This window comes from Verruconis gallopava (genome assembly GCF_000836295.1).
Source record: "Verruconis gallopava strain CBS 43764 unplaced genomic scaffold supercont1.8, whole genome shotgun sequence".
Taxonomy (NCBI): Eukaryota; Fungi; Ascomycota; class Dothideomycetes; order Venturiales; family Sympoventuriaceae; genus Verruconis; species Verruconis gallopava.
The window spans coordinates 46,910-69,270 of NW_015622144.1; the positions used below are offsets into that span (position 1 = coordinate 46,910).

Genomic DNA, 22,361 nt, shown 5'->3' on the forward strand with positions numbered 1-22,361 from the left:
CTTCAGCTTCCGAATCATCTAACTTGTCGCAGATGCGAGGAGTATTGTTATAAAGCTGCGAAGTGGCCGGAGATTCCATCGCATTCGGAACACCCCCTGTGGTCAACTTCTGAGACGTGCAAGCCATGCAATAAATGCCGGAGTGGCGACCGACTTTGCTTCAAAAACTGCTCTTCGCATTGCAAAACTCCTGGACCTAAGTCATGTGAAGAATGCAAGCCATGGTGGTTAAAGTGCAAACAAGAATGCGTTCCGAAAAAGCCGTCTCATCAGCCTTGCGACAAGTGCAGACCGTGGAACATAAGTTGCAAAAAGAATTGTACGCCAAAGCCAAAGGAGAGGCCTGCTTGTTGCCAAGATTGCAGTACAAAAGACTGGAAATGCCATGAGTCTTGTGACAAAAGATGCAAGTCACCACGAACCGTGAAGATCAGAACAGCCTGTGAAAACTGTCCTCGTCACGATGAGGATTGCAAGCTCAAGTGCTACGGTCCCAAACCACCAGCTTGCCATAGCTGTAAGAAGGATTCAGAATGCGAAAAGAAATGCTGGGACAATTTCCCACCCAGAACAACCCCAAGTTGTTCACATTGCAAAAATTGGGATAGAGAGTGCTTCAAAATCTGCATTCCACCTAAACAAAAGCAACACTATGGCAAAACACAACCATACTGCACCGAATGCTCCAAGTCGGATAGTTACAAATCAGAGAAGACTGAAGGCAGACTGAGCTGGAAAGACGAGTCCAAGGAGAGACCCTCTTCTCCGCAACCTTGTCACGAATGCGAGACAAATGATAAATATTGCCACAAGTCGTGCAAGCCATCACCATGCCACAAATGCCATCCAGAGAACGGCGAATGCAAAAAGACTTGTTGGAATGCGGAAGACAGGACAGAGTGGGCGAAGCCAAAGTCCGAATTTTGTCACAAGTGCCCACCAGAGCATTCTGATTGCCATAAGTCATGCAAGCCGTCACCCTGTCATAAATGTAAACCAGAGCATAAGGAGTGTAGGAAGACTTGCAAACCTTCCATGTGTCACAAGTGCGAGCCAAAAGATTCCGAGTGCAAGAAGACGTGCAGAAATCCCGACAGGTTTGATCCTCCGTACGTAGGATTCGAACCGTGGCCAAAGACTGAAGACACCACTTGGTCGAAGCCATTTCCAAAATCCTGCGACGTTTGCGAAAAGAAAGATCACAATTGCCAAAGTTCCTGCATATCGCGAGAAGCCTTGCAACGCTTCGTGACACGATGGCGAGATTCAACATCGAACAAAGTCGTCACTGATATGAGCGGTCATCAAATCTTTGAGCACATAGCGGACGAACTCGATGCGGCCGTTGAGTATGACGGAGAAACCAAGCTTGAGTCATCACCGAGCTTCGATTCTGGCGAAAATTCAGAGACTACCAAGAATTCTGAAGATTTGCTCGCTGGGGGAAAGGACGCGCACGAGCCTGATGTGAAGGCAACCTCTTCCGAGGATAGGGCGGCAAACGGTGGACAAACCGAAGTCAGCGATATTGAGAATCCAGTCGCTAATCTGACTTTCCAACCTATTCGACGCTCAGAAGCCTCCACTCAGTGTCGTTGTGCCGAAGGTGACAGGAAGTGCATTGCGAAGTGTGTTGCTGCCAAAGTGGAGGAGGTCGTAGTTTGCCAAGATTGTCGCGACAAGTGGAGCTGTGAAGAGGCTAAAAAGTGCAAACCCGTCAAGCCAAAGCCATGCGACATCTGCGACAAGGATAAAGAGGACGAGCAGACGTGCAAGAAAACCTGCTATTTGAGGACAATTCCGTGCGAGAAATGCAGCCCCAAGGACCGGGTCTGCCAGAAGAGCTGTGTCCCACAACACGAGGAAACCGTACCTTGCTGGAAATGTCCAAAGAACGACTGGGTATGCTTAAAGCACTGCTTCATATCTGAGGATAGTGACCATCAACCTTTCTGTTGCGATCATTGTCACAAGGACAACGATGCCTGCCTTAAGAAGTGCCAGAAGAACTGCAAACCTCGCATTCCAAAGCCACAGTCTTGCTGGGACTGCAAGAAAGACGACATACATTGTCACAAGCACTGCTGGATCCCAGATAGACCACAGCATAACCCTTTCTGCTGCCATGACTGCCACAAGGAGAACAAGGTTTGCCACGAGAAATGCGACAAAAATTGTAAACCGCCAGCGTCAAGTCCACGGCCGAGTTGTGGATGCAAAAAGGATGACTTGGAGTGCTTGAAGCGTTGTGAGTATCCTGAAGAGCGTAGGCATGACAAACCCAAGTGCTGCCACGAGTGTCCCAAGGAGCCAAGTCACCAATGCCACAAGACGTGTGACAAAAAATGTAATCCAATGCCTGGGGATACAGGTAATCAAGAAAAGTGTGTGAGGCAATGCAACAAGGACGATTGGGATTGCAAGAAAGCGTGTAAAATTGCTTGGAAATCCGATCGGCCTTCAAAGACTCCGCGACCTTCCAAGCCAAATTGCCATAACTGGTGCGGTGAGTACGATAAGGAATGTCAGGAGAGGTGCTGGGAGAAGTCTCATCCACACGCTCCAGATCACCATGGCAAAGACGCCCCTCCATGCGAGGAGTGCCATTCCAAGGACCTCAAATGCCATGAGCATTGTCAACTGAGACACAAGCATGGCAATCCGCAACACAATCAAGAATCTGGTCTAAGGCCTCACTGGAGCCATCCTTGGCCTCCACAAAACAGTCACGTCCCGCCGCCAAGCTGGGGATCACCACAACATTCTGAGGGCAAAGTGCCTGGACAGCTCTTTGGCGCTTGTCCTGCCAATTTCGAAGGCGAGCACCAGTTCCCCACCAGCGTGATTCCGATCTCAACAGCAGAGCTGAACAAAGCTTATGGCAACCAAGACGCGTACATCGACGACAAGGTGAGCTCCGTCTTTAACTTCGAGCTGCCCGTCTCGTTCGCCGGAAAGACGTGCTCTCTGTTCTTCTTCTGGCCCCAAGGTCGGACAGATATATGTACGTTCTCCGGACAAGGGCTGGCGAGCTTCGACCTCGTTGGTAGGGCCGATGCCGCGACTACGTGCGCATCCAGACCGCAAGTGTACAGACACTTGAACGACATTCCCATGAAGCCAGGCACCACATACTGGATTGCTGACCATCCCTGCACCCCGGGACCGGTGTCGTTCGAGATTAGCGGCAAGCAAGGGTTCGCTTTGACGTTTGCCCAACACCAGCCCATTGGGCTGTATATTCGCGCGTGTTGACACGGTAGGTGTCCCTCTGCAGCTTTGGCGGTTTAATTCCATTGCTCACCACAGTTCATTTGACGCAGCGGGTACATGCGTGCGGATGCAGCAGGACATCGAAAGCCAACGCGATATATTGCAAAAAACCAGTGCTGTCAAGGGGACGACTTTGACAAGGTTGAGCTGAAGGGCGAGATTTTGAGAAGACTGAGCTGAAACCGTGGGGGGAATATATTTGCAATTTGTACTTAGGATTTGTTGATGATTTTAGAAATTGCACTTACTGGATCCAACTTTAAACGTTCGATGAGCCTGACGGTGGCGCGAAGTGAACTCCTCTCGTCTGTTAAGAAGGCCGTACGCCTGCCGTCGTTTTTGTCAGGTCATTCTCCCTGTTAAGATTGAGAGACAGTCTGGTCGACGAAGTAGGACAAAGTCTGTCACGCCGATACCGCCTCGTCGACGTACGTGACATGGACGGCGCACCCGTCGTCCGCGACATCACGATACCAACATTGCCTTGGCACCGACGTCGAATTGTCCGCCCACATAGTTCTACGCCTGGTCGGATCGTGGCAGTGAGGACAACAGAGCCTAGGAGCATGTCTCGCTCGAAAAGCAGTTCCGCGCCCACGCCGAACGGGTTTTTCTCATCTTTGATCGTGGCGTTGCACCCGCAGGACTAGCCTTGCGCGCTTCTTGAGATGCTGCAGAACAAGTGCCGTCACGCGAAGTTGGGGTTCCAATCGCAGGCCGCCATGTCGACGTTCACGACGAGGGTGCGCGTCCCCACGTGAAAGAAGAACAAAAAATGAAGCGAAACAGCGAAGCAAAGACGTGTGGTCAGCAACGATGCGAACAGCCCTTCGTTCACCGAGGTGCAGTCTGCGCGGAAGAGCACACGAATTGCACGAGGCGCTGCGGCTGGCGACGCCTGCGCGAGGGCGATGCGGAACGAAACGCGCCGCGATGCAGAACAGAAACGTCGACGGGCCTTTTCGCTTCTGTTTCTGCTCGTCCCTCTCCGTACGGCTGAATGCCAGTGCAGCAAACGGGACTGGCGGCCAGGTCAAACAGCCTCCCGCTGCTGGAGATGGGGGGCATGTGGTACTACATCCTTAGCGCGGCGGGTTATGGGGACGGGCGACGCGGGAGCGACGGCGCGATGCGAGGCTGCTCTAGCGACGGCGCGGGACATGAGGTAAGGCCGTCCTCATCGAAGAAAGTGGCTTCCGTCGCAACGATCGGTAGCACCCACGGCAGACACTGAAGACGCGAGGAGTGAGGCGCCTGCAGGAGTAGCGGTGGGCGGTGGACAGTGGGCAAGCTGCAGGTTCATGCACGTCGCAGGGCGAGAGAGGCAACGAGCACAAAACCAAAGATCAGGCTGGAGACGACGGGCGGAGTAGAGACGGACGGTGGATGTTGTGAAGCTGGATGGTACACGCGGCAGCAGATGGCGAGTTGGCCCGCAGAGCAAGTCCACACGCCGAACCGGCTCCGTTCGAGGTCGTTGTACGTTCCTGGCGCCCAAGAAGAATGACGGGCGTCTCCAGAGCATGATTCTCAGCATTCTGCGGACGGAGCTGGGCGTGTTTCTTGTGCGCTGACAGGCCGAGATGGCCGCGGCCAAGTGACAAGTCGCAGAAGAATGCGGTCGCTCTGCTCCGCCTGTACGGCGTCAGCATGCCCATCTTCGCCTCTCCGTGCGCAAGACGCCGTGTGAGGTCACTCTGCAAACCTTTTCCCCCAGCTGGCGCTATGATTTGATCGAAACCCGTGGCCGTCTGCCTGTGGGATTGTCTCGATCCTTGTCACGCATCCGTTTGACAACGCACAAGCTGGAATCCCACACGTTGAAAAGCAATCCCGTCGAACCTCAGCCCGACTGCATCCGCTCGCTGCTCCCCTTCCACCATCTTTCCGGACGGACAGGCACCGCACAAGGAGCCCAAAACACCACATGCCGTCTGCTCTGTCCGCTTGCTGACCCGACGCTGACAGCCGTGTCTGCATCCGGAGCGGGCCAGCACAAGACGCCCATCGCCAACCCCGGCGTGTGCGGGCCATCACACTCGTACCGACCAAATTCTCCTCCGCAGGCGATTTGCATGCATCGTGAGCAACGCTTCCCCGCGGCACAACACACAAACACACCATGAGCATTCGGCTAGCACACAGCAGCACGCTTCTTGTCGCCTCGTCTTTTCGGCCATTGACCGCACCCGCCTGAAACGCGTCCACCCGTCTGTTTACCGTCTCGCTTTGTCCCCCGAGTTACCAGCCCGCGTAGTCCACTCCATCGCTCCGTGGAAAACACCACCGGCAATCCCGTCGCAGTCTGCCCGCTACATGGCGCCTAGCTCAGGTGCCTGACACTGTCCACGCACTTCTCAAACACAGAGCTACTTCGGGGGCCTTTTCATCCAGCTTGCCCAATGCCGCATCTCTTCTTTGCCAACGCTGCACACGTCGACAAGCCCGCGTCCGAGCGCTCGTTGCAGGAGGCAAACTGCCACGACGACAGGTCGTCTGACAAGGAGAACGCTTGGGGTCGCACTTGGAGGCAGATGGGGAACTGGCTAAAGAAAGAAGACGACAAGGAGGTCCCGGCACAGCCGACGCCAGCACGCGCAGGAGACGAAGGAGAGCTGAACGAGAAGGTGCCCTGCCAGGATGCTGTGTCGACGGCGCCGACGCATGCTGTGGTCCCTGGCTTGCCTCGCCCTCTCACATTCAAAAGACAGGACTCCGAGCGGAGGGACCGTCTGTATCCCCACGAGCCAGATCACGAGGAGCGAAGGGCATCGTCTGCCGACCGACGACTGGGATCCAGCTATGAAAGGAAGGCCCCACAGAGCACACTTCCGCAGCTGCAGGCCCCATGCCCAAATCTGGACGTGATAGAATCGTCAGCGGGCTCGAGCGATGTCCAGCACGCCCCGCACGATTTGCTTTCGACGGCGGGGACGCTCGACGACGAGAATAGCGATAGGCATGATCAGGACCAGGACGCCCGCTCGCAGTACGACTGGGCGCATCACGACCTGCTTCATCACTCCGAACAACTTTCGGACGCTCTCGACGAACTTCAGATCCAGTCTGAACTCGAGGCGAAGTGGATACTAAACCTTAGCATGCACTTCAGAGACCGCTCGGACCGCGAAAAATTCTTCATCACCTATGCTGAAGAGCCAAACAAGTGGAGGCGGGTCACTGTGTCGTGCGACTACCGACACGCGCCCGAGGACTCGCTCGAAGCTGACCTCAAATCCCTGCATTACCAGCGCGACAAGAGTGCTCGTATCTACGAAGCCATCCGCGACTCTCTTCCCCAGATCCAGTTCTACCCAACCGTCACGAACCTGAAGTTGGAGACGAGCGACGGCAGGCTGCACGTCCATGTCACAGAGGACGTGAACGAGATCATTCAGTACCCTCCTCTCTCTTCCGTCGCTCACCTCGATCTGCCCACTTTCTCTGAGCGAACCATTGAGTTTGACTGCCACATGTCCGGTTTTGTCTACAAAGTCAAGACGTGCGACGGCGCTACTTTCATCAAGAAGGAGATACCAGGTCCCGAAGCAGTCGAGGAATTCCTGTACGAGATCAACGCCCTGAGCAGCCTGCGTGACTCCCCCTACGTCGTACATCTCGAAGGCCTCGTTGTAGACGAGCGCAGTAACGTTAAAGGTATACTTCTGAATTATTGTGAGCAAGGGGCCTTAGTCGATTTGATCTATGATCTACGATACACTGACCAACTGACTTGGTCGCGGCGTCTACGTTGGGCCCGTCAAATCGTTCAAGGCCTTGCCGAGATACACGAGGCTGGTTTTGTGCAGGGTGACTTCACCTTGTCCAACATTGTCATATCTCAGTCCGACAATGCTCATATCATCGATATCAACAGGCGTGGTTGTCCCATTGGATGGGAGCCACCGGAGCTGTCTCGCCTCATTCAGGCTGGTCAAAGGATCAGCATGTACATTGGCGTCAAATCCGACATTTTCCAGCTCGGAATGGTTCTTTGGGGGTTGGCAGAGCAGCAAGACGAACCGGAACGTCAAGAAAGGCCACTTCGCTTCAGAGACCCAGAACTCGTTCCGCAGTGGTATAGGGAGATTGTCGAGATATGCCTTAGTCCAACGCCCCGGGAGAGACTGTTGGCGAAGGAGCTGCTGGCTAAGTTTCCACCTATTGAAGAACTGACGCACAGTGACGATCGTGCGCCAGCGAATAGTGCACAAGTGCCCAGTGAGCCAACAGATGTCGACGCGACAATCGAAGAGAGTGGAGGTGATCTAGACCGCGAGGACGCAATTCATCTCCCTATACCAGCCCCAGATTCAACAGTGTCCAGCACCGATCAACATGTCGACTACTTGCTAGCCTCACCTGAACCTGATAAGCGTGCTGACTCAGCTGCTGCATTATACAACCACATCGAGCCGGACGGGCACGTGGACAACAATACACCGATGATAATCCCAACTGAAGAGGCAATATCCTTGAGTTTGCCGAAAGAGAATGAACGCAGTGCTACCTCTCTGCATGTGGATGAACCCTTGATAGGGAACAGAGAGAGCTCTTCTCCGGCGGTGTCTGCTGCTGAGCAGATACAGCTCAAAGAAATGCCAGCGGCTACGATACTTCGCGACGAGGCTAACTCCACCGAGCATATTATGCCGCTGGATGCAACTCTATCGCATGGCTCTCAGTCCGTCGTGGATTTGGTCTCCCCGCGCATCAGCCCCTCTATACCTGCGGTTGGGCCCCAATCATCAACCTTCTGCCCCTATGTCCCTGAAGAGAGTAAAATGTTTAGCCCGACTTTGGAAATAAGTTCGACTGACGCTCGGTCACATCTCAGCCCGGGGCTAAACTCAGACAATCCTTTAGCCACAAGCACAACAATCTCATCTGCATCGCCTCTACTTAAACCCGACAAGCAAAACGACCCGCATTCACCACATCTCTCTGGACTTACAGCTAAAACCACAACACCTGTTCCGAACGGCATCCACCATAATTGCGGAAACGAGGCTATTGATCTTGGCAGCCCAACGCTGGCTACACTTTCTCCTCCGATTGACAATAATTATGAGCGTAGACCGTCACTCAGCCTTGAAAATTCGCACTTTTCTAAGACAACTCCTGTAACAATACCCACGAGCTCTCCACCGCAATACTCCAGTCCAGTAGATTCCAGTTCTTCGACCAATCTTGGAAACCCACCTCTGCCTACCGTGATGGCCACAATATCCTCCGTTAGTCTTGGAGGACCCCCATTAGCGACTATCTCACCATTACGTGAGCTGGATGCACACCGCACAACTACAAACACACTTGAAACAACGGATTCCCTTTCTGAAAACAAATTAGAAAGGAAATGCCCGATAAGTTTAGATGTGCCAGAGCGTCAAGGCTCAGCAATCTATGGGCCTTCTCAATCCAGCAGCGATATGTTGACATTACCTACTAACCAGACTTCTGCAGCTGAGAAACATGCTGATGTTGGCTCCAACGTAAATGAGGGCAAACGCCATTTGGAGGCAAGTACTTGCACGCCTTCCGCATAAAAATTACCATGCATGTATAATCTGCATTCACTTTTTTGGGAACAAAGAGACATTAGTTGGTTTTTTGGGGGCAGTATCGACTTTTTATTCATGCTTGTTTTGGATACCACATCGACCCATACATGGCGCGGTATACTATTTCGATGGGCGGCTGTAATCTGCAGCACCTTCAAACTTCAGCGTACAATGCTGATTACGTCAAGAAAGAATATTAAGGCATTTTGGTCACTGGCTCCTGGCTTTCTCCCATCAGTTTCGAAGGATCTTCGCCACCTTTGCAGTTCATTATGAGTAGAAGTTCGTTCCGCTCTTGAGCATTCTGTAGAAACAATACCGTGATGAGAGGCGCCTCTCAGGAAAGTAAAGTTAGATATTTGGAGGCCGACACTTTTTAACCGACGGCATCCTTTGGTCACTCTATCGTTCCAGTATTCTCCACTTGCAAAGTCTGCCGCTGCGGAACTTGGAAAGTAACACTGAAGGAAGGAACAAAATACCTTGCTCGTCCCTATTGCCCTGATCATGGTGGTGAGCCAAGCTGAAAACTAACACGAAACAGGACAAGCACTGCATCGAAATTGTTTTTGCAATATAATTTGATAATCTCGAAGCTTTAGGCTCGTAGGTTTTGCTTTGCTGAGCCAGATAACTATATCTGCAGCCGAATAGGCGACGTTGGGTTCATGCCGGCAAAAGCCCCTGCTGCGGTGCCATATCCAATGAAAGCATTGCTGAGCGAGGCCCAGTCGACTTTTTTACTTTGCGTCAAACGACAGCAAGGTCGTGGTTATCTTTGCCCACGCAGTCGCGGATGAAGCACTGAGAGTCTGAAAGAACCGCAAGGCCTAACATGTTGGGGGTTTTTTTTTTCAATTTTACAAGAAAAGAACAGCAAAAAGCCCTCCGTTATCGAGCCTGAGTATGTTTGGTGCTACAATTACGTTTACGTCGCGTTCCTCCCACACATAGGGGTCATGGGAGTGGAATTTGTAGGGACCGTGACATCAGTTGTATCGACCTCAAATAGCGTCACAAGCCAATCCTATCGCGGAGCTCGAACAATGTCAGCCCCCATAGAAGAGTGACTTTATTTACACCTCGCCCAGCTGAAAAAAGAAAAAATAAGGGATTTTTAACAAGACGGAAGTATCTCTCGCTGACGATGAGCGCTTCCGTGCACACTCTGTGACGACTAAACGCAAACTGGAAATGGAAGTCGTCTTATTCATTGTTTGCGATGGAATTGCTGTCATCAGATCGAAAATATTAAAAACATCCAATTGATACAAGTACATGCGCCGCAATTTTAAAGCAACATCGTCCGTGAGATGACCCCTTCCTACGCCTCAGATGTGGAGGGAGAAAACTAGACACACTGTTTTTTTTTCCTTTTCTCTGTGATGCTCTACAGCTTTGGGCTTGCACCTTCAAGCAGCTCGGCTCCGCCGCCGGCGATGGCGAGCTTGCCAGTTTCCACAACGGTGACCTGGAAGAGGACTTTGTTGCCCTCCTTCCACATCTCCGTCTTCAGCGTCTGACCTGGGAGAACGGAGCCCGCGAATCGGACCTTGACGTTCTTAATCGGACTATACGCGGGGGAAAAGGAAAAACGACGGTCAGCAAACTCCGTAATTCAGCGTGGCCAAGAAAGGAAAATGTGACTTACCCGTAAGCCTTGAGAATGTGCTTGACGGCAATGCCGAAGAAGCACAGACCGTGCAGAATCGGCACCTTGAAACCGCCGACTTTGGAGAATTCGGGGTCGATGTGGAGAGGGTTCCTGTCGCCGCTCAATCTGTAGAGGGCAGCCTGCTCCTCCGTCGTCTTCTCCTCGACGACCTTGTCCGCGGGCCGCTGAGGTGGCTTGTTAGGGGCCGTGGCGGCGCCGCGGTCCTTCATAGCCCTTGGGCCGCCAAAGCCGCCGGAACCACGGACGAAGACGGTCGACTCGTTGTAGAAGACTTCCTTTCCGGTGTTCTTGTCGATCGTGGTCGTGCCCTGAACCACGATGCCGGCATTGCCCTTGTCGACAACGTCGATGAGCTTGGGGTACGTGACCAAGGTGGCTTCCGTGGGGATCGGGTACTGCTTGATCTCCAGGTATTGCTCGCCATGAAGCAACATCATTGGCGAGAAGTTGGGAAGGATTTCGTTGAAGCTGAAAGGTGGTGTGGCTCCGAATGGTGGGATAACACCAAACGACGGGATGACCTGGAAGTTTTCGTTGTTCTCGTAGACAAATTGCAGTTCGTCACGCTTCGCGCCAATGCCGAGGTTGTATAGGATGACGTCTTTCTCATTGTATGAGAACTCAGTGCCTTGGGCTTTCGCCTCTTTTGCCTTCGCAATGGCGTCGAGGATCGCCTGGTTGGAAGCGCCGGACTTCTTCGCACCGCCTAGAGCAAGTTGATTAGCTACAGCACTGAGAGAATTAAAAGCACGATTTGGAAGAAAAAACAGTCTGTATATTGCATTTAAGCTACATCTTACTCCTTCATAGCTCACATGAAGGTCTATGGCATTAAAGAGAAATGGAGATTCTGGTCTATAGTTTACCTTTGGACCTGTTCTGGAAATTCTTCATGACTGACTGCATGCTATCTTGCATGCTCTTCGGGTTGTCTGACCGGCTATCAAAGGTTACGATGCGGTCCCATTGCTTCAGGACGGCCTCTGGAGTAAGTGGCACATCGACCGGGAAGCCGTGTCCTCCACTTCGCTGCCACCTAGTCTGAGCCTGCCAGCCCGAGCCGACTTCGTACAGACCAAGAGTGGGCTCAGGGCAACTGTCTGAGCACAACAGAGCAACGAGCGGTGCGACGTAATGCGGCTTGAAGGCCTGCACCATCTCAGGTGGCATGACTGTTGCGGTGAGCTGGGTACCAGCGTTTGGTGCAATTGTGTTGACGTAGATGTTCTTCTTAGCACCTTCCCAGCCGAGAGCGCGCGAGAAACCGAGGATAGCGCACTTGGCAGCAGCGTAGTTTGCCTGGCCGAAGTTGCCGTAGATTCCGCTAGTTGAGGTTGTGTTCACGATACGGCCATAGTTTTGCTTGAGCATGTACGGCCATGCGGCTTTTGTGACGGCGTATGTGCCCTTTGCGTGAACATCCATGACGACGTCCCACATCTTGTCGTCCATGTTGGTGAATGCTTTGTCACGCAGAATACCGGCATTGTTAATCAAGATATCCACACGACCATATGTGTCAATCGCGGTCTTGATGACGGCGGCTCCATCGAGAACGTTAGCCTTGTTTCCAACTGCCTCACCTCCGGCCTTCTTAATCTCAGCTACGACATCATCTGGGTTGACAAGGTCATTGACGACGACTTTGGCGCCCATGCTTGCGAACAGGAGGGCGTACGCACGGCCAAGACTATGGATCGTTAGTTCATGGCTTGAAAACAGCTGGGGAAATTGTAGATTACCCTGCACCAGCACCAGTAATGACTGCGACCTTATCTTTGATACCGCTAATCGGCAGCGGAGCCGGATTTGGCGGAGCCTTCATGGACTGTTGTAGCTTCTCCAAGAAGTTAGCAGGGCCAGTCGGGTACTCCGGCTCCGAATAGTCGACAACGTTCTTCCAGTCCGCCAATACGGCGCCCGCGGTATACGTCTCATCGGCCTTGAGAAGAGAGCCCTTTGCTCTCTGCCATCGAATCTTCGCCATGTGGCCACCACCAAGCTCAAATATTGAACCCGACTCAGTCTTGTTCGAGGGATGTACGAGGACGGCAACAAGAGGAACGACCCATTCCGGGCCAAGGTTTTTGAGGAGGTCTGGCGGCATAACAGTCTGGGTCATGCGGCTAGCTGCTACCGGCGCGATAACGTTGCAGAGGATGTTGTATTTGGCACCCTCCTTGGCCAGCGTTTCAGTGAAACCGACCTGTGCGAGCTTAGCCGCTTCTTGTTGTTAGCTTTCACCACTATCAAGCATTGTTTGTGATGAGTGCCATACCAGAGTAGTTGGCCTGGCCAAAGTTACCGAAGAGACCGGCACCGGAGGCCGTATTGATGACTCGTCCATACTTCTGCTTTCTAAAGTACGGCCATGCGGCACGAGTGCACTGCAATCTGTTAATTTCCTTGCTCCACTTCTCTATCGCCAGATTTCGTACCTTGAATGCACCCCTCACGTGCACGGCGTTGATGAGGTCCCAGTCTTTGTCTGTCATGTTCTTGAAGCTGATATCTCTCAGAATACCAGCATTGTTGATGAGGACATCGATACGGCCAAAAGCATCGATGGCGGTCTTGATGATGGCCTCGCCATTCTCAACGCTGTCGTAGTTAGCTACGGCCTTACCGCCTGCCTTCTTGATCTCTTCGACGACCACATCGGCAGCCTACGTTTGGATCAGTAGCTGTGGAGAGGGGCAGACCTTTGGGATAGATTACCTTCGTGCCAGCACCTTCTCCTTTGAACGAGCCGCCGAGATCATTTACGACAACGTTAGCTCCTCTCGAAGCAAAAAAGGTGGCGTATGCTTTGCCCAGGCCACCACCGGCACCGGTGATGACGACGGTCTGTCCTGCAAAGCTAAGTTCCGACATTGCTGTGCTGCTGCTATGTGTGATTGAGCAATCAAGAGGAGAAGAGAGGACGGAGGTACGTCAAACGCAGAGAGGGCGAGGACGTAAATATTAACGAAAAGCGCAATCACCCGTCGGCAGCCAGACACGGACACTCGACCTCGTCATGCTGCGTTCTTTGGCATCGACAAACCTCGGTCCATTGCGAGCTGTTGCCGTGCCAATCAGCGTCGCCGTAAAATCTGGGGTTCACATGCCCCAGTCGCAGTGATATCACGTGCACGGTGGGGACGAGTCGCCGCATGCATGTGAACGACTACGGTCGCGACCTGTCAGATCCGTGCGAGGACAGCGGCTCTCTTTGCAATCTCGGTCTCTCTGCTTAACCCTAAAGAATACAAGCTCGGCACCTGACTCGATTCCCTAAGTTGCCAATCCGATCGTGCCTCGAGATGCCTGCCTGTAACTCCCTATGTTTGCCTATGCCTTAAAATACATTCCTCGCTTACATTGCTATTGCCGAGCCAGACCGACCATTCTCACTTTGCCTCGTTCTATCGCAGCCATCATCGAAAACGCGAACCACAAGATCCCATCCGTCGACATGCAGATCAATGGTAGGTGGACTTGGGACTGCAACTCGCCGGCGAAAGAGCGTGGCTATGGGTCTAACTCCCCAAACATGCACCGTTAAGCCAACACAACATGCACGCCTTTGCCATGCCGGACTGCTTTCAATCGAGTGCAGTCCATTGAGTTTGCCTTTCTATATATATTTTGGCCGCAAAGTGGTATGCGTCAATACCTACTGATGGGTGTATTTCACGAGAATTTGCTCGACCATGGCCACAACAGTGTCAACGTTTCTTTGTCCGCCTTGGACATCACCCGCTTCTAGCATCCGCTCTACCGCAGTCAGCAGATTGTGTGTCATTCGGAGACACGAAAGGATGGTTTCGCGTTCATTATCTCTGTAGGCAGCGATTGCAGGAGTGCAGGACATCCGCGAGCGTTTCTGAGAGGTCTGTAGAGTATCAGCAGCACTCTTGCGCTTCATCCGTCTGGTCTTTGCTAGTGGCTGCATTTCTCGAACGTAGATGTCGGCAAACCCGTCTTCCTCGATGCAATGCAGAGAAGATGGAAAACGAGAATTGCCGGCCCCAAAAGTCGTGGCAGCATGAGATTGTGCTGAGATGACATCGTCCACCTCTTGCTCAAGTTCGCCGCCTCTCTGGCCGCCAAACAGCTTCATATCGATAACATCTGTTCCAGCTTCGCGAATGATTCCACGGTGCGCCTTAGCTTCATGCGGGCCGTCGATGACGACTTTGTTGAGGAGATCGAACGGAGTAGGAGTTCCGCGATCTTCGTCTTTGGAAACCTGCATTTCACTAGCATCTTCGATACTTTGGTATACAGCCTGAGGAGACTCTGTCCTTGGCGGGCGTTGGACGCTTTTCGCACGACTTCCGCTGGGTGCTTCACTATGGATTTCACTTCTCCGATGACGTGTTCCAAGCGGGCCCAACAATTTTCGCTCGTGAGATTCGTTGAAATCCTGTGGCGTTGCAGCAGCAATGGCATGAGATTCTGCGGTAGGTGACTTTTGCCTAACGTTTCCAACGCCGATCGCAAATTCGTGACCAACACCGGCACGACCAACTAGTTGAATATTATGTTGCCTGAGTCGAGCGAGCAGTTGACGGACATCGCCGTGCCTAACTTGGATGCCTGCGGTAAAGCTGCGTCGGACACGGCTACGCATTTCATCTTTTGTCATCCCGTGCCTGCTTAGTTCTTCCCCGATCATGCACAGGTCTCGGAGAACATCGCCGCTGCACACAAGATGGTTGTTGTCGGCGTCATTGGGGGTCGAATTTTCAGGGAAGAGTTCACCCAACTTTCTGATTCCGAATAGGTCCGCAAGACGTGCCCAGCGTCGGTTCTTTGAGGAGATTGTGACAACCGAAGCTTCAGCTTGGCTCTTCACTCGCGCCATGGACAGATTGCCGTTGAACAGGGAAACAGGATGCTGTACGATGAGAAGGTCGACTGATGATTGTGAAGTTAGTCTTTGTACGTCGTTCTCATGAAGTCTCGAGCATTTGTGACGCACATTAAGTCAGACCTCAATTAGAGGATTAGCTCAAGTAGAACAAAGCTAAGCTTTTCTTTTCGACCTCTATATGAGGCGTTACTCTAGTGCTCACTTATACTTCGAGATCCTCTCTGCTTCTTTTTGAAACCAAAGGCTTCAAACTCAGGAAATCAACAACGTTCAGTTAAAGTGAGCTGCAAGAGCAACTCGAGATTCACATCGATAATTTCGATCAGTGACTGGAACCTGTTGATTATTTTGGAAAGGAGTAGATGAGGTAGGCTGCGCTGTCGCAGATCACGTGAATGTCTCGGCGACGGTTCACGGTGTTCATCTAAGAAACAAACTGTTCAACTCAGGCGGTCTATGTATATTGCGCGGGATTTTGATTGCGGTGGTGATATTGTCCGATTGTCCTCAAACCACCTGCCTCGAACTTCACACCAACGCGCTTCCACCCCATTACTTGAAAAGCTTGTCTACCACTCCGCCTGGTTTAAGCTGGACGAGTCCAGTCTTTTAACCATCGTCCTACTTTATTTCGAACTTCTAGATGGCACTTGACTCACCAGCCTCCGTGTCACCGGAATGAATGGCCTCGCTGGTTTTTTTTTTTTTTTTTTTTTGATGATTGATCTCGACATCACTTCTGCTACGCGTGGTTGCTTCCGACACCCGCTCCCATTCGAATGCAAATTCGAGAAAAGCAAATCGAAAACCAAGCAGTGCTGTGCCCGATCGTTCAAAGTTACGTCGAAACGTTCGAATCCAAACCAAAAGGCCTCTTTTCAATTTGCAAAAAGATTTTGCCATGTTCCTAAACTGCGACGCGGATCCAAAAAAAAAAAATGGGATATCAAAAAACAGTTCCTTTTTATACGTGTATGTACGTGTACGACATAGACATACTGCGCGTGCAAACAATTGCTATTGAATTTTGTTCGGTGATTCCGCGACAACTTTAAGTCACAGTAAGCAGCATTATCCCTTTGGTACAGGAACTCTGAGCTTTGCATGACGGAAGATTCACATTAGAGCTAGCTCTTAGCCCCGTGACGTGTCTCCACAAGGCTGCTGATGACGACGAAAGACTTCGTCCGTCCGCGATCACCATCATCATCATCGTTTGCACAGGCGTTTCCTTGTCTCCAACTACCTTATCAAATATTGTACGCGACGGTTGAGCTCGTAAGGCCACTCGTAGCGTATTAGCCAACTCGACTATTTGCACAGATTCTAAACAAATTGCTTCAATCACTTGCGAGCGAGAATCCTCAGCAGGTTGGGACTCTAGACAGACGGCACAAATAAACCGCCGTTATCGACACGTTTGAAGTGCCCGCCTCAAATCAATCATAATACACACGGCCATCAATCGCAAACTCCTCGTAAGCAAGGAAGGCTGGCGAACGCGACAACAGATATTCCGTGCCTTCTGCAGGCAACCTCAGAAGGGGCCTTAAAAATTGAAAGGTAAGAAATAAGACGCGAATCTAGGGAATGTTCATGAGGCTTTCTGCATTTCAAGAAGTAAACCATCAAACATATATGATACACAACTCTCACCATGAAGAGTCTTTTTATGTTACGATCCCACCGTCTTCTCCAAACACGCTGTTCCCATTATATCTCCACACGCAGAGACAGAATAGGAGTCGTACTTATCAAAACATAGAGGAATTGCCTTTCCGCTTTTCTTACTCGTGTTACGACGATCTCTCTAGACGACACAAGCATAAAAAGGCTCAGAAGAACTAGTCATGCTGACAGCGACTGCCAAGTGGCGGTTGAAGTCAGCTTGATGTACAGAATTGCTACCCACAAAGATATGAAGTAGCATAGAAGGGGCGGTGCGTGTGTATGTGCGCGTGTTATATATCGCTGCGACTCCAGGTTGTCGTCATAATTCTGCTTTTAGCGCTTGCATGATCGCATGTGCAGCCAAATCAAAGGAAAAAGGCGATACCCCAGACGCCATGCGAAATTCCGTCACGTAGAAGAAGAGACGGTGCTGTTCGCACCGGTGGTTTCGGGTGCAGAAGTTGTCTCTACACTATCGGCTTGCCTCAACTGCTCGGCGTTCTCCTTGTTATCAGGCCTCGGTTCGTCGCTTGCCGCTGAAGGAATGGTTGCAGTAGCAGCAACCACCAAAGAAGGCGGCGCCATTGGCATGTCCACATCGTCAGCAGGAAGATCTGCGTCATCATCTTTCCTCGGCTCTGCCGTCTCTCCGTGCGCCTCAATAGGATCGGACTTGATCTCGTCGGTGGTATCGACGTTGTTAGTAGGGCCAGCGCTGCTCTCCGCCTCCGCCTTGGCGTCTTTCTCTTTTTGCGCTCTTTTCTTCATCCAATCGCCAAGGCTCATCTTCTTCTTGGCCGGACTGGGTTGCACGACTGAACTTGATGTGGAAGGTGAGGGAAGAGCAGGCATTGGATTGGCGAGAGGAATGGAGGATGGTGACTGCACAAAGCTCGTAGCAGTCACGCTTTGAGGCTCGCCATCTGCAGGTGTGGAGGCTGTAGAAGAGTTTGGTGCTTGGCGCGCAGGATCCGTTGTGGAGGGAAACGATGGAACCGGTGGTATTGGGACATGCGTCGGACGACTGACAGGAGGCATTTCAGGATCCGAGCTTGCCTTCTGAATTTCCTCCCATGGTGGCGCAGGTGGTTGAATTGGTGTGCCTGAGGAGGGCTGCACGCTTGCAACAGCACTATCCTCTTTTGCTGATGATGCGCTATCAGACTTCTCAACAGTTGCGCTGTCTGTCTGCCCTGTAGACATGCTCTCTATCTGCTCTGCTGGTATGGGATCTTCTCTCTCTGCGGGCGTGCTGTCCATCTTCTCAGCGACTATTCCATCCATTTTCTGCGGTTCAGAATCTGGAGGTGGCTCCTGGCCCTTGGACTGTTCATCAGCTTCTGACGGGGCGTCCTGCATGTCAACATCCATCCTTTCCTCCACAAAAGGTTCCGTTTTTGGGGCTTCGGACGAAACAGGAACCGGGGGCGGTAGCATCGCTGTGGATGAAGGGATTGGCGAAGCTTCCGTCTTGGTAGCTGTGGTTAAGGCATCTGTTTCGCCCATCACAACGATGCTCCGTTCCCTACGCCTTTTCGACTCTAACTGCACTCGGCGCAGTAGACAGCTGATATGGCTGCCTGTATTCCTACGTCTTGGCGATGGACTAGAGGCAGGATAATCACCCTCCGTCTGTGTTGGCATGGAAATCATTTCCGGCTTCGGTCTCCGCGTGGCTTTTGATACACCATTCACTACCCTCGAAGAAGTGCCATTCGTACGTGGTGGTCGACTCGTTCCAGATGCCGCAGATGTCATTGTAGGTGACGGGTTATCCGGAGGACCGAGCTGTTTCTAAATCTCATTAGCCTCGCTTTTTATGGCATGACGAATGTCATATCCTTACCGAGTTGGACGGGTTGGGCGTGTTGGCTTGCGGGCCCCCGCTGGTCCTTTTTGGTTTCCGCCCAGAGCCTCCATCCAATTCCATCTTCTCGAAAAGCTTTTCCTGCTGCAACAATTTCCGCCGTTCACGATCAGACATGGCGACGCCAAGACCAACGGTAGCGTCAGTGGTCATCGGTGTGTTATCGCGACTGCTCGGCTGACTCCTTGACTTGACGGACATGGACCGGCTATCCGCCATATCCTCATCATTGTCGCCATGAAGAACTGCCTCGCTTCCTGCTCGGCTGTTGGTTGCACGGCCAGTGCTGCCAGGGGAGATCTGCGCAGGTAGTCGCTTGAGTTTTCGCGCCTTCGACGCCTTGGATCCAGTGCCAAGCGAGTTGAATGGGCGCTCCCTGTTGCGCAGATCAAATCTGGCTAGATTGCATGATACACCGGGACCTAAGCGAGAGCATGCGCACCCGCCGAAGTTCGCCAGGACGTTGGTAAACCACGATGACATGTGGGCCTCATCCTCTGGACTCAGTGCACCCCCGTCATTGACAGCGCGGATGATTTCCAACTCTCGATCACGAATGTGCCAGGGTACCGTAAGTTCTTCTCCCTCGGCGATCTCTCGCAATGAGATGAAACAGAAGTGGAAATCCGTACCGTTAATGATAATTTGTAACTTGACGTTGGGATTGCAACTGCGGCCTACATGTCGCAGCACACTTCCCTCTTCGCGACAGTCAACGTACACAGGCAGTCGATCGTGAAAGAAAACGAAGGGTTCAGGATGTCTGAGCTCTTTCCAGCGATTCTCCGGATTGGCAATGTACGACTCCAGTCGACCTATAGTGCCGTTAAGCTCACCGATGTATGCGTTTTCACTGCACGCTGCATTCGCTGTGACCCATCTGTAGACAGGACGTAGGCCATTGATGACAATGCTCGGATCTTCGCGCTTACATGAGCTCACGCCAGGCGAGGTCTGTTTCAGCGCCTCAATGTTGCGATCCCACCTCGTGAAGACATCCTTCTGCGTCAAGTTGGGACTAATCTCCTTGAGGGCGTCCGTATCATTGAGCCAGGTGCGCAGATCGTTAGGGATATTCAGATCTGCATAAGAATTGTACTCGATCGTCTGGAAAGTCGCATTGCTGGCTCGCATGAACTCTGGTGAGTAGTAGTCGCCGGAGTAGCCTTCTGGCGAGTTCGACCGAGGCGACTTGGTAGGACTTTGGCCATTCATCGTCGTAGATCCAGCTCGTTTCCGGGAGTGTCCTGACGCAAGGTTGGATATTGACGCGCTACTTCTGTGTGTAGTCTTTGGCCTTTTCGCCGGCGGTCCCTGGTCTCGAGGACTACCCGACGCACGATCCGGTCCATCGGCACCGCTGAGCCAGCCGTTTGTCTGGCCGGGAGTGCTGTTGGCATCCTTGACTTTTTTCTTGTGGCTCTTCGAGGCCACCTTTTTGATCTTGCGTTCAGCGGGCGAAACGACGAGTTTTGCGTGTTGCTGACGCTCTAGTGCTGCCTTTTTGTCGTACGGTCGGGGTTCGCAGAAGACGCAAACGTGTGTATCTGGGATGATCTCATCGGGGTAATAGCACATAATGTGCGACCAGGTGTTGCAAATTTCGCACAGGACGGTGCTCCCGTCATCTTCATTGATATCGCAGAAACATCTGATGATGGAGTCGTCCTCTGGCACGTCGTCGCCAGGGGCTGAGAAACCGTTGACGCGAGGATGTGTTGTGGAGGGCGCGAATGCGGAGGCGGGTGCTGAGGAGGCGAGCTGCAAGTCAGCATGCGTGTTGAAGGGAGCGAGCTCGGTCATAATCCGAGCCGCCGTAGGAAGCGTGTCGGCGCGCGATACGAGAGTTGGATGCGTGCGTGTCGAAGTGTGATGTGGGTGGTTTCAGGAGCGCCGATGTCTGGCTCGCATGACGGCGACCTCAACCAAGCTGTCGCCAGATGCCAAGGATCTCGCAACAACGAAACGGATCGGTTGCTGGATGGCTGGCGACTTATGTCAACTCGTTTCGATGGGCTGTCGCCGGAAGTGGACGTGCCCAAGGCGTCCGCGAAGAACTTGAAGGCAAAGCTGGACGGTCCGACAGGCTCTGTAGGATAAAACGACGCGACGACAGACTGCCCAAGCACATCAGAGGTCAGAATTTGATGGATTCAGGCTCTTTATGTGTGCTTAGGGCCAGTGTGCAGACGTGCGAAGGCAAGGTGGCCGGTCGGCAGACAAGTCGCAAAGAGAGCAGCGAGTGCACGACGGCGTAAAGGGGGTCGAGATTGGTATCAAAACGAAGCTTGCGGCTCAGGTATTGCGAGAGCGCAGCTTGAGGACTGCGGAGGGGGTGGTGGTAGAGCGGCGTGGCAGAGAAGCGGACGGGGTGGAGTGTATGGTGTGTGTGTGTCAGTGCCTTTTGCTGGACGCACACTTGAAGAGAGGAGTTGCGCCTTTGGCCAGCGACGAGTCCGGCCAATCAGCGGCAGGACGCCAGACAGGGGAGGGGGGAGAACACGCTAGGCGCCCAATCAGGTCTAGCGCCGCCTTGGACTGTTTCTTGGGGCGCCGGCCGTGCTCGCCCAATCCCTGACGCTCCGGGAAAAGAGGAAAAAGCGACGTGTGCTGCTTTATTATTGTCACTGCATTTCTCATCATGGCTGCCGCGTCGGCCTGATTTCTCTGGGCCGTCGCTGCCTGTCTTCACCGCCAATCTCCTCTGCGTTGTTTTGCCACGCCTCGACGCCGCCGCTGCCGTCGTCGTCGCCGCCACCCCCACCACCACCAACGACGTCTCCGGCTTCGTCGTCATCGTCGTGATCGTCATCATCGGCGCTGTTGTGATCACATCGACTGCATCTCTTGTTTGCGAAAATGCGCGTGTGGACGCGTGCCGCCCCATGCAAGTTATTTCACGTCTGCGGAGTACTGCCACCGTAGAAACGACACGACCGTCTCACCGGCTGCCAACGCAAAGAACAACGTTTCACCGCGCTTTGTCGTTGCCTGCCCTCCGCCTGCTTGCAGCCACAAACCTTGCTGTGCTGAAAGTGCCGTGCAGCACACATTTCGCCCAATGCTACCCAACACTGGGGCACCCTCCACTTTGCCTGGCCTGTCCACTGGATGACGGACGAAAGCGGCCGATGCGAGATCGGTGCTGCTTGTGACTTTCTCTATCAGCAAGCGCTCTACGAGCCATGTTCGTTCGGCTCGAATGCAGACTGGTGCAGCGATCACACATGCCCACTTACCATGCGCGATCAGATTATCGATATCCCCATGATGCCAAACCAACTCTCTGCTAAACGTTGCGCTGCGCGTTTCGAAAAGTCACCTGTAATTACAGGGCTTTAGCCTTTCGTCGACTCAGCCCTACCATTCCGCCTCAAACGGCTATTCCTTCCTATCTTTGCTTCATTCCTTCTGGCCTCGCTATCATGTCCGGCATATCGATACTTTTGTCAA

General features: G+C 52.6%; 6 protein-coding genes across 6 annotated transcripts; 3 read left to right on the forward strand and 3 right to left on the reverse strand.

Annotated features, from left to right (window-relative positions):
• Positions 1–609: 609 nt before the first annotated feature.
• On the reverse strand, positions 610–4,079 carry PV09_03018 (uncharacterized protein). Its single transcript, XM_016356158.1, has one exon. The coding sequence runs from the start codon at positions 1,271–1,273 to the stop codon at positions 635–637; it is 639 nt and encodes a 212-aa protein (XP_016215681.1). The 5' UTR covers positions 1,274–4,079; the 3' UTR covers positions 610–634.
• On the forward strand, positions 1,294–3,255 carry PV09_03019 (uncharacterized protein; the record flags this gene model as incomplete). The annotated part of the gene is made up of 1 exon (XM_016356159.1): positions 1,294–3,255. The coding sequence occupies one exon, from the start codon at positions 1,294–1,296 to the stop codon at positions 3,253–3,255; it is 1,962 nt and encodes a 653-aa protein (XP_016215682.1).
• Positions 4,080–4,944: 865 nt separating the features above from the next.
• PV09_03020 (uncharacterized protein) lies at positions 4,945–9,111 on the forward strand. The gene has a single exon (XM_016356160.1). The coding sequence runs from the start codon at positions 5,676–5,678 to the stop codon at positions 8,817–8,819; it is 3,144 nt and encodes a 1,047-aa protein (XP_016215683.1). The 5' UTR covers positions 4,945–5,675; the 3' UTR covers positions 8,820–9,111.
• An 884-nt stretch (positions 9,112–9,995) lies between these two features.
• Positions 9,996–13,573, reverse strand: PV09_03021 (peroxisomal hydratase-dehydrogenase-epimerase). The gene is made up of 7 exons (XM_016356161.1): positions 13,228–13,573; positions 12,948–13,175; positions 12,788–12,896; positions 12,252–12,732; positions 11,376–12,199; positions 10,486–11,215; positions 9,996–10,405 (listed from the first exon to the last, which is right to left on the reverse strand). The coding sequence occupies exons 1-7, from the start codon at positions 13,381–13,383 to the stop codon at positions 10,225–10,227; spliced, it is 2,709 nt and encodes a 902-aa protein (XP_016215684.1). The 5' UTR covers positions 13,384–13,573; the 3' UTR covers positions 9,996–10,224.
• A 918-nt stretch (positions 13,574–14,491) lies between these two features.
• PV09_03022 (uncharacterized protein) lies at positions 14,492–15,488 on the forward strand. Its single transcript, XM_016356162.1, has one exon. It carries the CDS (start codon positions 15,090–15,092, stop codon positions 15,453–15,455), a length of 366 nt encoding a protein of 121 aa, XP_016215685.1. The 5' UTR covers positions 14,492–15,089; the 3' UTR covers positions 15,456–15,488.
• Positions 15,489–16,961: 1,473 nt separating this feature from the next.
• Positions 16,962–21,302, reverse strand: PV09_03023 (uncharacterized protein). Its single transcript, XM_016356163.1, has 2 exons — positions 18,888–21,302; positions 16,962–18,835 (listed from the first exon to the last, which is right to left on the reverse strand). Exons 1-2 carry the CDS (start codon positions 20,709–20,711, stop codon positions 17,450–17,452), a joined length of 3,210 nt encoding a protein of 1,069 aa, XP_016215686.1. The 5' UTR covers positions 20,712–21,302; the 3' UTR covers positions 16,962–17,449.
• Positions 21,303–22,361: the final 1,059 nt, after the last annotated feature.

What these genes read in the sequence shown, in the direction of transcription:
- PV09_03018 (XM_016356158.1), bottom strand. Translation starts at nt 1,273, where the DNA reads ATGTTGAATCTCGCCATCGTGTCACGAAGCGTTGCAAGGCTTCTCGCG.
- PV09_03020 (XM_016356160.1), top strand. Translation starts at nt 5,676, where the DNA reads ATGCCGCATCTCTTCTTTGCCAACGCTGCACACGTCGACAAGCCCGCG.
- PV09_03021 (XM_016356161.1), bottom strand. Translation starts at nt 13,383, where the DNA reads ATGTCGGAACTTAGCTTTGCAGGACAGACCGTCGTCATCACCGGTGCC. An exon ending in TGGCCAGGCCAACTACTCTG is followed by an intron (nt 12,733 to 12,787) that starts GTATGGCACTCA and finishes AACAACAAGAAG; the next exon opens with CGGCTAAGCTCGCACAGGTC. An exon ending in CACATTCTCAAGGCTTACGG is followed by an intron (nt 10,406 to 10,485) that starts GTAAGTCACATT and finishes CCCCGCGTATAG; the next exon opens with TCCGATTAAGAACGTCAAGG.
- PV09_03022 (XM_016356162.1), top strand. Translation starts at nt 15,090, where the DNA reads ATGCCTGCGGTAAAGCTGCGTCGGACACGGCTACGCATTTCATCTTTT.
- PV09_03023 (XM_016356163.1), bottom strand. Translation starts at nt 20,711, where the DNA reads ATGACCGAGCTCGCTCCCTTCAACACGCATGCTGACTTGCAGCTCGCC. An exon ending in CGCCCAACCCGTCCAACTCG is followed by an intron (nt 18,836 to 18,887) that starts GTAAGGATATGA and finishes AATGAGATTTAG; the next exon opens with AAACAGCTCGGTCCTCCGGA.